Source organism: Sceloporus occidentalis, unplaced genomic scaffold (assembly GCF_023333645.1).
Source record: "Sceloporus occidentalis isolate IW3139 unplaced genomic scaffold, rSceOcc1.0.p SCAF_65, whole genome shotgun sequence".
Classification (NCBI taxonomy): Eukaryota; Metazoa; Chordata; class Lepidosauria; order Squamata; family Phrynosomatidae; genus Sceloporus; species Sceloporus occidentalis.
Window position 1 is genome coordinate 4891510 of NW_028317045.1, and position 16415 is coordinate 4907924.

The 16415-nt window shown below is 41.0% G+C and overlaps 1 protein-coding gene across 1 annotated transcript in view; it reads right to left on the reverse strand.

The window, feature by feature from the left end:
- Positions 1–16415, reverse strand: part of LOC149286989 (solute carrier family 12 member 2-like) — an 82016-nt gene that overhangs the window by 20270 nt on the left and 45331 nt on the right. Inside the window, exons 10-19 of the mRNA XM_089493587.1 lie at positions 15728–15879; positions 15120–15227; positions 13741–13864; positions 11687–11788; positions 10061–10216; positions 6144–6243; positions 5097–5208; positions 3336–3476; positions 479–585; positions 88–161 (exon numbers count right to left, since the gene is read on the reverse strand). Coding sequence (XP_089349713.1) covers positions 88–161; positions 479–585; positions 3336–3476; positions 5097–5208; positions 6144–6243; positions 10061–10216; positions 11687–11788; positions 13741–13864; positions 15120–15227; positions 15728–15879 — 1176 coding nt within the window. The remainder of the gene's footprint in view (positions 1–87; positions 162–478; positions 586–3335; positions 3477–5096; positions 5209–6143; positions 6244–10060; positions 10217–11686; positions 11789–13740; positions 13865–15119; positions 15228–15727; positions 15880–16415) is intronic.

The following is a 16415-nucleotide window of genomic DNA, read 5'->3' on the forward strand; positions in this document are numbered from 1 at the left end:
CCTCTTGAAACATTAAATACCATTAACTCTAAATATCATTAACAGTTTTACATATAAAATTATGACACAAAGGTAGTAGATACATACCACACACTTGTGTAACATCTAGGCCTTCTCTTAGCCTTACAATAATGACACCATACTGGAAATCAAATGCATCACTACAAAATAAATGCATATTAAAAAAATGGAAGTGGAAAAAGTCTATAGTGACTCATATTTAAACCATCATAAACACATAAGGTACAAGGGTTTCAACAAATGTTTTTTAAATGGCTTATTAAGATAATACCAACAGCACTTGATGTTTACAGAATGCTAAATTGAGATCAAATATTGCCACACAATAAGACTACTTTACACAAAACCTAATACCAATGTTGGTAGATGTTATGAGATAAAGTGTTTTACTAATTAAAATTTAAGAAATCAGCAATGTAAGGTACTGTGTGTGGAAACCATAATAGTGTATACTCACTGTATTATGCTGACATAATCATCCAGTGATGTTTGGTCAGATTCAGTCCACCGAGTCTGGAAACCAATAACAAACGTGTTTGGCTTCATGCGTCCAATGCCAGCTGCCTGTAACACAACAGACACTGTGGTAAAGAAGGTGTAGTGTCCATAACAATGACATACATGTGCCGAGTGCTCAACCTCTAATATGTTACCACATTTTATGTCATGGTTGTTATTGAGCAATATATTGAAATATCCAATTGACTTCCACCAAAAAAGACAGCAGAAAGACTCCATAAAGATGATAGGAAGAATGAAGTCATGGTGTATATCCAAGCTCCTATGTGTTGAATCGCAAGTGAACTACACACTAAAAAATACAATTATGTTCTCATCTCCATTCCAATTACAGAAAAATGCAGCCCCATAAGGAAACTGTGATGCACTGTGTGTTCTGACAACTTTCTATCAGAACCAGCATTAACTTTATCAGCAATTTGAGCTACAGTAGCGCATCTGTTGGATTTGACCGCACAAGTCATCAATGAGCCTTGGCCGCACATGACCTTGTCGCCGGTTCACTGCTTTTCCTTCCTTGGACCACCCCACAAGGGCTGCCGTTTTGGAGATGCTCCAATCCAGTTGTCTAACCATCACAATTTGGCCCTTGTCAAAGTCACTCAGATTCTAATGCTTGCCCATTTTTCCTGCTTCTAACACATCAACTTTAAGGACGATCAGAAAGGATCTCTGGAGGATCAGAGAGATGGCATCACAGCAAGCACCGATATTTTGCCATAAATTGAATTGAGGTTAATATGATTACGCTTGCTGTGACGTCCTCCAATCGAGGGAGAGGACCTCATCGGATGCACCGCCATATTGCCCTCAGTTCAAGTTATGGCAAAATGACGGCGCTGGGTTATGTCTGCAAAGATGTGCAGGAAGATAGCAGAGAGCAGATGTAGAGAGCTGAAAATGCAGAGAGCAGAGGATGCAGAAGCTGAAGTAGTCGGCAGATGCAGAAGTGGTCGTCAGAGAAGGTAGGCAAACATTTAGAGAGAAGAAGAGCGTGAATGAGAAATAGAGTGTAACAGAACGTGTGAAAGGGCCTACACATTTTAGGCACAAATTCTGAGCTTTTTGCTTTGTTTCTGTCCGATTTGTGGGGGTCTGGCATAGTTTTCTGGGATTCGTGCAAATCGCCAAATTTACCAAAATTCTTTAAATTTGCAATTTGTACGAATTTAAATGCACAAGTCTACCCTTTTCTATTCCAGCATGACTGATACACAAAGCAAGGTCCATAAAGACATGGTTAGATGAGCTTGGTGGGCAAGAACTTGACTTCACTCCAAATGCCAAGCCTTCCCGTCCAACATCAGTGCCTGATCTCACAAATGCTCTGCTGGATGAATGGGGAAAAATTGCCACAGAAACATATCAAACTTCCTGTTGGTGTAATGGTCAAAAACAAAAAGCCTGAATATAAGACTACCCTATAGGAAAAGTTTTACTATTAAATATTAATTCATGTAAACTATTTTTTCATATTTAATAAAAGCTATGATTGAGAAAAATATATATTTTTTTATTTCCTTTTATTTGCCAACCTGCCCCCCCAGTTATGCACATCTGCCCCCAGGCTTGCCACTCTGCCCCCAGAAATGCCTTATACCCCCCTATTTGCCACTCTGTCCCATGATGTGCCTTTTAACCCTCTATATTCCACTCTGCCTCCAGAAATGTCTTATACCCTCCTATATGCCACTGTGCCCCATGATATGCCTTTTAACCCCCTATATGCCCCTCTGCCCCATGATATGCCTTATACCCCTATATGCCACTCTGGCATATAGGGGGTTAAAAGGCACTTCTGGAGGTATATATATATCACACACACACTCATTCACAAACATTTAAATAAATTCATTCCATTAATCACACATACTTCACACATTAATCACAAAAACCCTCCCCCACCCCCTTACCTGAACTGCAGATCTCTCACTCGAAGACTTCTGCAGGGGCCCGGCTGTGCGAGCAACTTCTCTGGCCCCACCCCCAGAGGAAGGAGGTAGAGTTATGTGAGGATGCTGCTAGCTTCCTGTTCTCCTGCTGCTAGAAGCAGAGACGCTGCTTGCGACCAAAGCCCGGTAAGCAGCATGGCCCCAGCAGAAAGAGGTCTGATTAGAAGACAACCTCGATTATAAGACGAGTGGTATTTTTCAGAGCATTTGCTCTGGAAAAAACCTTGTCTTATAATCGAGCAAATACGAGATATATATATATATATATATATTTCCCTCAATGTGTTTCACTATATGATAAGCGTTTTATATGCAAAAACTTATTATATGAGATATACCTTTCACTATATGATATATGCATTTCACTGTATGTCATGTGTTTCACTTTCGCCTTGTCTACTAAGCCTTCCCTCATCTCCTGGAAGGTGGGGGGCGCGCGCACGCCTAAACACAGTCGTAGGAGCTGGTTCCCGGAGGACGGAGGTTGCGGCGGTGTGGGAGCTAGTACCCACAATCGGTGGGTACTCAGGTGAGTCGCTACGCCGAAGATTTTGAGCGTCTTGCCGCAGACCATGACAGCAGCTAACATCAATTACACTCATATCATGCCCAGGCAGCCAGTACAATAACTTTATATAATATTTTTTTTTTTTTAAATTTCGGCCCCCAAAGTTAAGGTGCGTCTTATACATGGGGAAATACGGTATATGCAAAAAAATGTTTTAATTCTTCACTGACAAATTATCAAATACAACTTTTACAGACATTAGAATCATAATCAATATTATTTATGGTCGCATTATCAGATCCAGACTGATTTTTTTCTTCTCTCATAAGAATTACCTGAATTAGGTACAGTACCCCCTGGCGAAATTGCTCGGCACAAACTGGGGAATAGAAGGCTTTCTTCTTGTGCTGAATCAGCCACTTCTGGTACTTTGCCTGGTTTAATACCATGTCTTTTAGGCATTGCCTTTGGGTTCCCTGAAAAACAGTCAGAATACTCAAACGTACATGCAAAATCCTCGTTAGCTGCCAAAGTTCACTCATGCTGCCTCAATGAAGCCTAGCCTATCCTAAATGAAGGATGATATGAAATGGTGTGATACGTGGAGCAGCCTTACATATAACAATATATTTACAGAACACTTAGCAAATTATTTTTGTGAATTCCCTTAATACTGGTAAACCATACCATCCTATGTTACAAAGGAATCAACCCACCAAAGGTTTGTATGAGGAATAAGGATTAGTATTAATTCATAGTGTTGTTCTTAATGAGAGGCTGTCACTTCTGAGATAAAACCATAATTCAATTGAGCACTAAAAGCCATATAAATTGTGTTATTCTTCTTTTGACTTAATGTTTAATTTTCAGACTTTTATTTTTCAGCTCTCATATAAGCAGTAGCATACCTAGCGGGGGCGGCCTGCCCCAGGTGCTGCTCATCAAGGGGGTGCTGGCGTGGTGGCACCACCTTGATGAGCAACACCTGGGGCAGACCGCCGCTAGAGGAGCAGGCTCAGTTGGGAAGATCAAGGATCTCCCTCTAACTGGCTTAAGGTCAATCAAGGGAGCGGGAGGTCTGTTAATGCAGACCTCCGATCCTGCTCCCGTGCGATCTGTGCAGCAACTAATGCTGTGCGTCGGGATTTGCTGACATATCCCAGGGCACAACACTAAAGCCGGAAGGAGACTTAGAAAGAGGAGCCTGGAGGAAGAAAAGGAGCTGTAGCGGGAAAAATGACAGGACAGAAAACATTTAGTGAGAGTGAGAGTGGATTAGTAAATGTGGATTAGTAAATGTGTGAGAATGATGGGTGTTATGCTGTAGCCTGTACCATTGCAATTGTCTTGTTCATTATATAATTATGGGAGTAATGCTCTAAAGTACATCATACCTCCCATCAGTATAAACCAGATATTACATGAATATGAGTATATGAATGTTTGTGAATGAGTGTGTGTGTGTATAATAGCATGGATGTGTAAGTGTGTGTGGGGGATAGCATGGCATAGGGAGGCTGTAATCACACTCCTATCATGCCCAGGCAGCCAGTACGTTCTGGAACCTGGGTCTGTATCGGCCCCCTTAACTTCATTAGGAGGAGGCGGCCTGGGTACCGCTTTCAATACCACTCGCAGCCGATCAGCGGCTGTTTTGAAGGTTTGTCTCCCGCGACTGACCCACGGAGCGACCGGAGCGTGCCCACTGGGAAATTTCCCGGTATCCTGGTGGGCCAGTCTGGCCCTGTTTAAAAGACAAGCTTTCGAAAGTTAGCCTCCCTTCATCAGGTCTCAAGCAATACTGATCAACATGATAGAAGTTAGAACGTAAAACAAGTGATGGTATTAGAGAAGGGTGGGGGGGTTGAGTGGGGTGTCATAAATAATAGGTCTGGAGGTGAGAAATACAGAGAGGTAGAGAAATAACCAAGGGACAGAACAAATAAACCAATAACCACAGTAAAACATCAAAGATAATAACAGCAATTAGACACACATTGGATGTTTAGATGAAGTTCATATATATACACACACACAAATTAAGACCAGTGCTAATACTATTAATGCTACTTCTCATAGACATTAAGCAAACTCACCACATGAACATGCCCACATATCATAAGTCCCACATTTTTGGTAAAGGAGTGCACAAGGTCTACTAATGCTGGGCGAGTTACAGGCGATCCTGTCAGAACAAGGCATTGTGGTCTACAGGAAGGAAAACAATGGGTGCACTATATGTAATAACACAGAAACACAAAATGTGTCGGCAGATAAGATCCATTCGGCCCATCCAGTCTGCCTAATTACTAAATATTTTCCTTAGTCTTATATCTAGGACAGCCTTATGCCTTTCCCATGCATGCATTAACTCTTCACCGTCCTAACATCTACAACCTTTGCTGGAAGACTAGTCCATGCGTTAACAACCCGCTCAGTAAAGTAATATTTCCTGATATTAGCTTTTAAACATTTGGCTCTCTAATTTAAGACTATGTCCTCTTTTATCATGGTGATTAGCGTATTAAAATGTTTCTATCATACCCATTCCACATCTTTCTTCAAAGCTATACATGTTAAGATCCTTTACCCTTTCCTGGTTTTATCCAGCAATCCATGTAGCCCTTGCCTGAATTCTCTCCAACGTATCTATATCCTTCTGGGGATACAGTCTCCAGTACTGTGTATAATACCAAGTGCTCTGTACTGTATAGTATAACAGTATAAGCTATTCCCTCTTTCTAGTGCTAATTTCAACTATCTCAACTAAATCCAATAAAAGGAAAAGGCTTGAACAATTAAAATGCATACATCTGTAACTTGCACAATTTAAAAAGTCCAATGAACCAGCTACTAATCTATATTTGTTTTCATTAAAAGGGCATTCATGTATTTTTCCCCAGGCCATAAATCTTAATAAGATCATTGGAAATTAAACTAAAGGTGAATTTGCTTGAAACAAGTTGGCTTCATATGAGTTCTCTTAATACATTTGTGTATTCATTTATTAAGTCAAGGTTCTATTTGAGAGCATGATAAAAAAAATAACTTACAAACTGAAGGAACCTCAGATGTCACTGACCATCAGTTCAACATAAAAAATAGCAAATGATCTGACATTAGAATCAGATAAGGGCTGATACCTAAAGTTCTTCACATGGTCTTCCACTCCATATAGACGGATTGAGTGTTGTAAAGCATTAAGATAAGTAAGCGCTTGAGTGGATGATCCCCAGTTCACATCTACAAATAAGTAAGAAAAACACTCAATAGTAAATAAAAACAATATATATTGTATAAATAATGTAGCATCAATATTATAATTGTGAAAAGTACTTTTCTGGTATTTATTTGCCTCCATTTTTAATTTGTGTATCATACAATAATTATCAAATTATTGTATGAGTGTCAAAGATCCAGATTGTAATTTTGGTTCTGCATCCTGAACTGTAACCAACAGATACACTATATGGACAATGGTATTGAGACACCTTACCATCAAGCCCCGACTGGCCATCGGGCACACTGGGCATTTGCCCGGTGGGCCGGGTCGCGGCAGGGCCGGACTGACTTAGGGGCTGCTGGAGCTGCAGCTCCAGGCCCCTACCTTAAAATAGGCCCAGTCAGGACCGGACTGACTGGGCCTACGTGGCCGTCCGTAACGCAGGGCAAAAGTGGCAGACGCGCACGAGCAGCGTCTCTTCTACCGCCAGGGGGACACAGGAATCTAAGGGAGTCATGTGACGTACGTCAGATGAACCTTCTGCGTGTCTGCTTCACCTGCCCCTTAAGCCCGCAGCAACTGCGACCGGGCCCGCCACTCTAGCAGCGGGCCCGCTACTTACCTGGCAGACGCGCGCGAGCAGCGTCTCTTCTACCACCTGGGGGACGCAGGAATCCAACGGAGTCATGTGATGTACGTCACGTACGTCACATGACCCTGCTGTGCGTCTGCTTCCCCTGTGCAGATCTGCGGAAGTCTGCGAGCGGCGCGTACATCATCAGTTCAGGTAAGGGGGTGAGGGAGGCTGTATGGAGTATGTGAGATTGAATGAAAGAGTGAATTAATGTTACCTCGCCGCCGGATCCGCGGTGTCCTCATGCGGGGGAGCCGAGACGCAGCTCGCGCCGGCAGCTCCCGGCTCGTCCCGCTCGCGGGAAACGCGGCGAGGTCCGTCCTGCTGCGGGACGCGCGCCCCCATCTGGATCGAGTGATCTAGACGGGACGCGCGCCGAGACGTCATGACTCATGAATACTCATTAGGGGGATTAAAGGGACCTTTTATCTTTTTTCTTTTTTCCTCCTCCCCCTTAATTAGGTGGGTAGGAGGATCTAGGGATGGAGGGATATTTTAACCCTCAGTTTAGAGCTATACCTTGCCTGTGATAGAGCCTTTATTGCCTACACTAGCATTCCTGTATCTTATTTGCCTTTTTGTTGCCTGAACTCTGCTTGAACCTGACCACCCGTTGTTTGCCGCCTGCCTTTACCTGAACTCAGTTTGTACCTGACTATCCGTTGCCTGCTGCCTGCCCTGACTTCTGCTCGTGACCCCGACTATCAGTGTTTGCTGCCAGTCCTGATCTCTGCTCGTGACCCCGACTGTCCGATTGTCTGCTCCTAATACCATCTGTTCCTGCATTGCTCGTCATCACCGCTTGGGGCGCCTTTCCTTGTACTGCAGCGAGGATCTACAGCCTGAACCAGTTTGTGAATGAGTATACGTAAATGAGTATCTGAATGAGGGAATTAATGAGTATCAATGTATGAATGAATATCTGAATGAGTGAATGATTGTCTGTGAATTAGTGAATAAATATTTGTGAACGAGTGAATGAATATGTGTGTGTGATAGCATGGATGTGTAAGGGGGGCAAAGATGCAACAGGCAGGCTGTTTTGGTGGCAAAGATGCCACAGGCAAGCTGTTTTGGGGGCAAAGATGCCACAGGCAGGCTGAGTGAAACCGTCCGTGGAAACCCTCCGGATGCGGTTGTCAGTGTGGCAAAGCCTGTCCTGGTGTTTGTGATTGGGTGTCAGTGTGGCAGAGCCTGTCTGGTTGTGTGTGTGTGTTTGGATGACGGTGTGGCAGGGCCTGTCCTGATGTGTGTGTTTGGTTGTGGCAGAGCCTGTCCTGGTGTGTGTGTGTGTGTGTCGGTGTGGCAGAGCCTGTCCTGGTGTGTGTGGGTGTCAGTGTAGCAGAGCCTGTCCTGGTGTGTGTTTGTGTATGGGTGTTTGGGTGCCGGTGTGACAGAGCCTGTCCTGGTGTGTGTGTGTTTGGGTGTCGGTGTGCCTGTTCAGAGCCTGTCCTGGTATGTGTGTCTGGGTGTCAGTGTGGCAGAGCATGTCCTGATGTGTGTGTCTGGGTGTCAGTGTGGCAGAGCCTGTCCTAGTGTGTGTGTTCATGTGTCAGAGCCTGTCCTGGGTGTGTGTTTGGATGTTGGTGTAGCAGAGTCTGTCCTGGTGTGTGTACGAACACAGAAAAGAACCCCAGCACTCTAATCAGCTTCCAATCCTTAGGTTACTGTATTCAAAGAAAGCAAAACAAAAAAGCAAAGTTTCGACCAAACATGGCCTTTGTCAAGCTCAAAAGGCCCTGTTTGGCCAAAACTTTGCTATTTTTGTTATGCTTTCTTTGAATAAAGTAACCTAAGGATTGGAAGCTGATCTGTTTTTGTTTTGCCCTTTTTTCCTGCTAGCACCCAGCTTCCTGGGAGTTGAGTGCTAAACCATTTCTTCTTTTTTAACTGTCCTGGTGTGTGTCGGTGTGGCACAGCCTGTTCTGGTGTGTGTATGTGTTTGGATGTCGGTGTGGGAGAGCCTGTCCTGGTGTGTGTTTGGGTGTTGGTGTGGAAAAGCCTGTCCTGGTGTGTGTGTGTTTGGTTATCTGTTTCCTTAATTTACAGTAGGAACTATTTAATTTTTACTTATCCAGAGATAAAACGCCCTCCTGAATTTGTAGTGACTTCAGGGGACAAAACATTCAAGGCCCTGAAATCATTTAGTGGAAAAGAGAAGGTATTGTGTTATTTACTTCAAGGATTTATTTCAAGGATTAGTCACACTAAATTGTGGCTTCAGGCTTCCCATGTTGAATGACCAAGTATTAGGGATATGTATGTACATTTATGTTTTTTCATAAAAATGGTCTGCTCAGTCTAAAATTCCCGGGCCTATTTTTTGTCCCAGTCCGGGCCTGCTTACCATTACACCAATCGATTTTGGAGTGTTTAAGCCCGTTCTTCCAGCAGGCTCAAAATCTCCATATCAGTTCATCCCAAATGAGTTTGATGGAGTTAAGGTCAGGTCTCTGTACTTTGTCCAAAATGTTTTGGTAAAGGACCTTTTTTATTCTAACATGACTGTGCCCCATTGCACAAAGCAAGGTCCATAAAGGCATGGTTGGAAGAACTTGACTGGCCCGCTTAGACCCCATCGAGTACCCTTTGGATGAACTGGAATGGAGATTGCTAGCCAGGCCTTTTTGTCTAACATTAGTGCCTGACCGCGCAAATCCTCTACTAGATGAGTGGGGGAAGCATCCCACAGAAAGACTCCAAAACCTTGTGGAAAGCCTTCCCAGAATATAGCTGCAAAGGGGGACCAATTACATATTAATATCTATGTATTTAGAATGCAATGTCATAAAAGTCCCTGTTAATGTAATTGTCATGTTTCCCAATACTTCTGTCCATATAGTGCAGGGGCGTCCAACGTGCGGCCCTCCAGCTGCTGCAGGACTACATCTCCCATACTCCTCAACCAGCCCCTTAGCTGAAAGAGCATTATGGGAGATGTAGTCCTGCAGCAGCTGGAGGGCCGCACGTTGGACGCCCCTGATATAGTGTATATAGTTGGGTAATAAGCAAATAAGTTTGATCTAACACAATGTATTATTTTTGGTGTCACTATTTTTTGCAGCTGCGTAATGCATACTTAATCTTTAAAAGATCATTGTCCATAAAGACGAAACTGGCCACTGACTGTCTATTTCACCAGCATGATGAGCTCTGCATAAATACACTAGAATTCACTAAGTTTCTATCAATGTTTTACTCACCTGGTTTCTTGTAAGTGACATATATATACAGGCTAAGAACAACAACGCAGGTGAGGAGTGCTGCCTGCCAGTTAATTAGAAACATAACACCGCAGCATAATATGGCACCCACAAGAGAAACCCATAGGTTGTAATATTTAAATGCCGGTCTCCAGCCTGCAAAATTAAAACATATCACATTAACTAGATAAACACTGCCATAAACCAGTGCACAGGACAATAGCACAGTACAGTAGCATAATATAATGTTTTCACACAGCTGCATATTAGACACTTGTGTTTTAACTCTGTTAGCTTAGTCCTATCTACTAGACAAACACTGTAGAATGGACCTGTTATAATTACCAGACACAGATATTCTGATCAATTAAACTATACGAGGACAGGATTTAATTGAATAAGCAGGACTTAATTAGCCCTGCCACGTCAGCTCAGTATTGTGTTTTTAGCATCACATGACTACAATGGCAGCCTCCAGATAAAGGATTTTTTGGGAAAAATATGAAATAAACCCAATTGCTGTATTACTGTATGCAGCACTGTATTTAATGCTCAAAGAAAAATACTTTCTCTTTCATGTCTCCTTGATCTTTTTTTTTTTTTTTTTGCTGGGATCATTATTACATTTTAACTGCTCAACGATAACAGAATTCAAATAAGTTGATACCATGTCTAATCATTCTGCCAGGGATCTTAGATTAGAAGATATGTATAAAAAGTATATGTATAAAAAGTGATAAAGGTGCAATTTGAAAAGTGTTTTTATCACCATAACAAGCAATGGGACATCAGTTGGTTGCTGTCGTGATAAACTTTTAAAAGCTTTTCAAAAATATATATAACACAGTGTTAGTGAAGTTCTGAAGACAGATACTTCTCATTTATTTTGTACAAAACAAAAATCACTACATCTTATTAGTAATGGGCATACCTGGGAACTCCGGGTCCCGGGAGCGGTGTCTTGACATTTGCCCTTTAAATGGGGGTGTTTTCCACTGATGCCAGCGGGAACTCCCACAGACGTCGGCGGGAACACCCACAAACGTCAGCGGGAACTCCCACAGAGCTCATCATATATATATGTTTTATTAGTTTGTATTCTTATTATTATAAGCCTGTAGTAGAATTAGAGCGGTTAGTGCTAACTTAAAGAAAAGTAGATGCAAAACCTTTATTTACTTGTAAATCTCTTTTGCTGACAATATGGTATCTTCCATAAGACAACTGACCCTCAGAGGAGGTAGATAGTTAGAAGTGGGGGTAGATAGTGAGAAGTGGGGAGATGGGGTAGATAGTGAGAAGTGAGGAGAGGGGGTAGATAGTGAGAAGTGGGGAGAGGGGGTAGATAGTGAGAAGTGGGGAGAGGGGGTAGATAGTTAGAAGTGGGAGAGTATAGTAACATTTGAACATAAGAACTGCTAATACTGCTTAATTATCAGCTTTACTACTTTCCTGAATGATACATTGGCATTAACTGTTCATTTTTATCTGTGAAAATACACTTGTAGACTCCTAGGTATTGCATAGGGTTGGGTATGACAGTAGAGCTGATGATGAAAAAAGTGTGACTTATATTGTATTCTGCCTTTATGTCATTTTGTGAATTCAGCATTAATTAAAATATACCTGGCGACTTCGCCAAAGAGGCATGGAAACAGGAGAAGTTGATGAGGGCATATGAAGCCAAGAAGAAATTAGAGATGACTGGTGCAATAGTGTTCAATTCACCTGGGAAAACATAAAGGGTAAAAGGGATTTAAATATTAAAATACTGCAACATTACATCAACTGCCATACTTTCTTTCAATTATATAGTGCTCATTCTATTGTTACAAGAAAGTTGTGGCTACTCATTGGAAGGTGAATCTTGAAGGACACAAAATAAAATTTATGTTTGTTAATAATGTTATCATTACAATTAATAGTGTTCTTAATAGTAAGCAGAGAAACAAAAACGCCACTATGAGAAACATTGAATAGATACCAACAGAAAGAACACTTCACTGAAATAACGAAGGTACTCCACTCTCACCAGAATGCCAGCAAAATGTTGAGACTTAACATCTCTCCTTCAAAGCAACAAAAATAAAATTATAACACAACCATTCTTTATCCAAACAGTCTTACTGTATAAGAATTGTTTAAGCCATACGCATGCAGTTAAATGGTCTCAGATTATGACTGTGATGTCTGTATGCAATGTGATATACCTGCTATACTGAGGAAATAATATTCTCACACAAAGCTCATCTTATCTTGTCTAGTGTTCAGTTAAAACAGTGCTGTGATTGAGAAAAAAAATAATTTACTTGTTTAACCTCCTTGAAACAAAACAGGTTTTTTTGTCACCTTCATGACAATGGCTGTTTTTATATTTCTGTGGTGTTTGTGTTTTGCTGTAATTTTCTTGATTCTGTACCTTTTCTGTACCCACAAATGATATATTGTTTGGTTTCTTTTTCAGGACAAGAAAGGTTTTCTTTAGATACCCATTTTGATCATATCATCTTATTTACTATAAAAACACTTTTTTCGGCCTTTTATTTGGAAAACCTATTACTCATCTACAAAAGTTAATGAAAAATGAGTTTAGAAATACTCAAAGTTTTTATGTTTTTTGCAAGTTATAGGGCAATGAGTACAAGTAACCTACTGCTATTTTTAAACTATTTTTTTAAATCTGTGCCCATGTCCTATTTGGGACATTTTCAAAGTCAACCAACTTAATTAACCCCAACCAAACCATATATTTTTTTTAAAACTAGATATCCCAGGGTATTTCAAATGCTGGTATTCATTTTGTTTGGCAAGATATAGTGACAATTTTAGAACTTGTTCATAAAAATAAACATTTTTTAAAATTATTTTTGGAACAGGACCCTGCATTGTCGAGGCATTCCACCAACACCAGCTGAGCGAAAGTGATTGTGCCAGGCGTGTCAATTGACGTTAAAGGGATGCATTTCGTGATGTGCCTGGCATGTAAATTATTGTCAAGGGGTTAAACTTACATCATACCATGTTAAAGGACATCATCAGTTAACCTCATAGAAACAGATATAGCATCCTAGCTAACCCCTACATGCTAATAGGCTATTTTTCACACTTGCCCTGCTCATGTCAAGAATCACTGAGGGAGCAGTGCTATCTAGATCTTGAAACTATGCTGAGTTACTATTGCTATTTACTTACTGACCTGGGCCAGGGAACCCTTACCCCAATCATATGCCAGCTTGCTGCGGCTCTATAGCTTTGAGAAGTACCGGTCCAGTAAATGACTACAACAAGTTTCAAATTAAAAATCATACACACACTTCACTAATATATGCACCTTAATAAATAAGACCTACTATGCCTAAGGTTATGTGATAAAGTCCTATAACAATTTTAATCATACAAACAAAAATGGTTTTACGCAAAGTTGCACATGAGCTTCTCTATTCCAGTCCAACATTTGTTAACTTCCCAACTTGGTTAGAGTTCCAACTCACCAACCTCCTTCACCATATTATTCAGTATTCTGGTCATTCATAGCAATTTACAATGTCTCACCAAATTTCTGCATCTTTTGGTAATAGTCATAGTCAATAGTTACTCATTTATGTTACTGATTGCCTAATTGATCCTCACCATGCCAACTGATCCTTTTCTAGTCAAGCTATTTGGAGGCTCAGACTTACCAATAAGAATAAAACCAAGAGCAATGAAGAATGTTAGTATGTAACCTCGAATAGGCTCTTTCCTCTGACCATATCCCTCAGCAAAGTACTGCAGCCCCGTGTAAATATTGTCCTTGCACAAGGCCTAAAGATGAATGCATTGTTTAGTTTAAAATGTACTAAATTAAATTTTTTGTAATTATTTATTCAATTTACACAATAAACATAAAAATGTAAATAACATACAGTTATGAAACCATGGCACTGGTCTGATAAATGGAAAAATAACCAATGTTAAGACTCTATAGCAATTGGCGATACTGGGGGAGGACAATTTGGTTATACACATGAGAATACATGTGGTTCATAAACGTGTTGCTGATACTGGTGGAATTTACGTCATTTTATATGAATTTTGTTTTTTGAAACCTTTGGTGGACAATTTCTCCATAAAGTCCTTGAATGTACCAGACCTCCTCCAACACCACCATCTATTTGACATTAAACAGGTATTTATGGCTAGTTGAAAATATATTTTGTGTCTGGCTGATGTCTTGCTATCTTCATGATCTTAAATCACTAAAACTTTTTCAAAATCTCCTGACCCATTAAATTATTAATCACACACAAATGACACACTTACTCGATAAACCTGCCAGTGCCAGCCCTTCAAAAGGAGGCAATTGAAAAAACAACTTTCCTGACAATTTTTCTGTAATCTTTCCTTAAGTGATTGCGCTACAACTTACATCTTTATGTGCATATTGTGAAGGTATTTTATTTTGCTTCCAAGGCCTAAAATCTCTTGAAATCCAAATGCTTTTAGGGTGACCACCATGCATATAAAGAGGCATATATACATCTGGAGCTCTAGTCTGCCTCTGGAATTTGCATACTTTTATAATCTGTTTCAGTGTATTATTTTGTTTTACTAGGGAGTATCAGTGTAGAAGCACCGAAAATAACTGCACAGACAAGCAGGAGGGTTTATTTCTGTCCCCTGGTGCTTATTTTGTATCTCTACAGTCATCTGTATGTTTGAAAATATTCTATGGCAGAGGTATGTTGAGTGCTCTGGGTTGGTTCAGAAGATAAAGGTAAGTTTTCAAGACCCCTTTAATAAACTATCATCATACCTGGGAATTCTCCGGGTCAAGACCCAAATCCTCCGGGTCGCGGGAGCGCTGTCTTGACACGCCCCGCTCCCCGTGCAGCGGGAATGCACCCGATGTCAGCCGGGAAGCCCCCGACGTCAGCGGGAACTCACCCTGACGTCATCGGGAGCGCTCCCGACATCAGCGGGAACTCCCACTGATGTCAGGAGGACCTCGCACTGACATCACAGGACCGCCCCCTGACATCAGTCCTTGCCGCGTCCCCCAAGAGAAAGCTCATGTTACCTGGAAAACTTTTGGAGCACTGACAAGAGAAGCCAGAGCAGAGGAGAGAGTTGCAGCAAAGATGCCAGCTGTAATGAGAGGAGGAAATCCTGAAAACATGGCCATCACCTAAGAAAAAAGACAAGCAATTATTAATGAATCTTTGTCACTGTGTGTCCAGTCTAGAAGCTATTTGTGAGCCTATTTAAAAAAAACATTTGCAGTTACTCCTGCTATTGTCAAGGAATATCATGCTAATTGTTTTCATACACTAAGACACAAGTTATTGTTGACTGCAGTCATACTTCCTTATCTGTACTGATATTGAGCTTCAGTATGGACATTACTTCTAGAGAACATGCTTTCAGCTCTGAAATTAGTTTTGAAGAACACAAATATTGCTAATATGGATGAGCAAAAGACGATTACAATATAAAGCATGAGGGTGCAAAAAGTAATATTTTCAAAATAATGAAACCCAACAATAATACATTATTATTCCACAGCAGTGAATAAACATAGGAAAAACTGTGATAAGTAACCCAAGTGCTAGACAGCAATGATCACAGGCCTTAGGCTTTAACACTGTATGCAGGAAAATAGGTAGCAAACTGGTGAAATACTCTCACCTGAAAGTTGTTTAGCAGCCCATATTGACAATGGTTGTCCACACAAGATGAAAAATTAAAGCCAACAGTACAGGCTGCAGCCTTGCATCCATTGCTCGAAAAAGAAAGGGCATCTGATATGTTCCCTGTAGCCTCTCTGACAATGGAGGCAGCTTATCATATAACAGGGGTGAAAGGAAGAAGACAACAGGTACAAATCAGAAAGTGACACTAAGGAGTTTATTTACTAAATGAGGAGACTGAGATTGTTTGGAGTGGAACTGAATATTTAATATTCCTCATAGTATAGCATTACAATCTGCCAATAATAGCGTCTACTGCAGGAAGGGTTGGCCTGCCCTTCCTAATGCATCGTAAATGTGAGTATATTTCTTGAAAGATATTTGACAGATTTAACTCTGGGAGCCAGGGCTGATTAACTGGGATTGACATTTAGCAATTCATAGTGCAAATTTGTGATTTGTACTAATCCGAATGCACAAGTCTACTATCCAGCACATGTAAATGTTGCACCACAGTGTTTGGGATGTGTAAACTAAATGGCTATATGATTCCCTTATGTGATTGTATACATTCCACATGCAGGGCAAAGCTTTAAGTGGGCTGGTCAGCAACGTGTGAAGGTTATATGTGTCCTGGAACAAAATGGTCAATATGTTCACCCTGCTACAAGGAGGTACAACATATT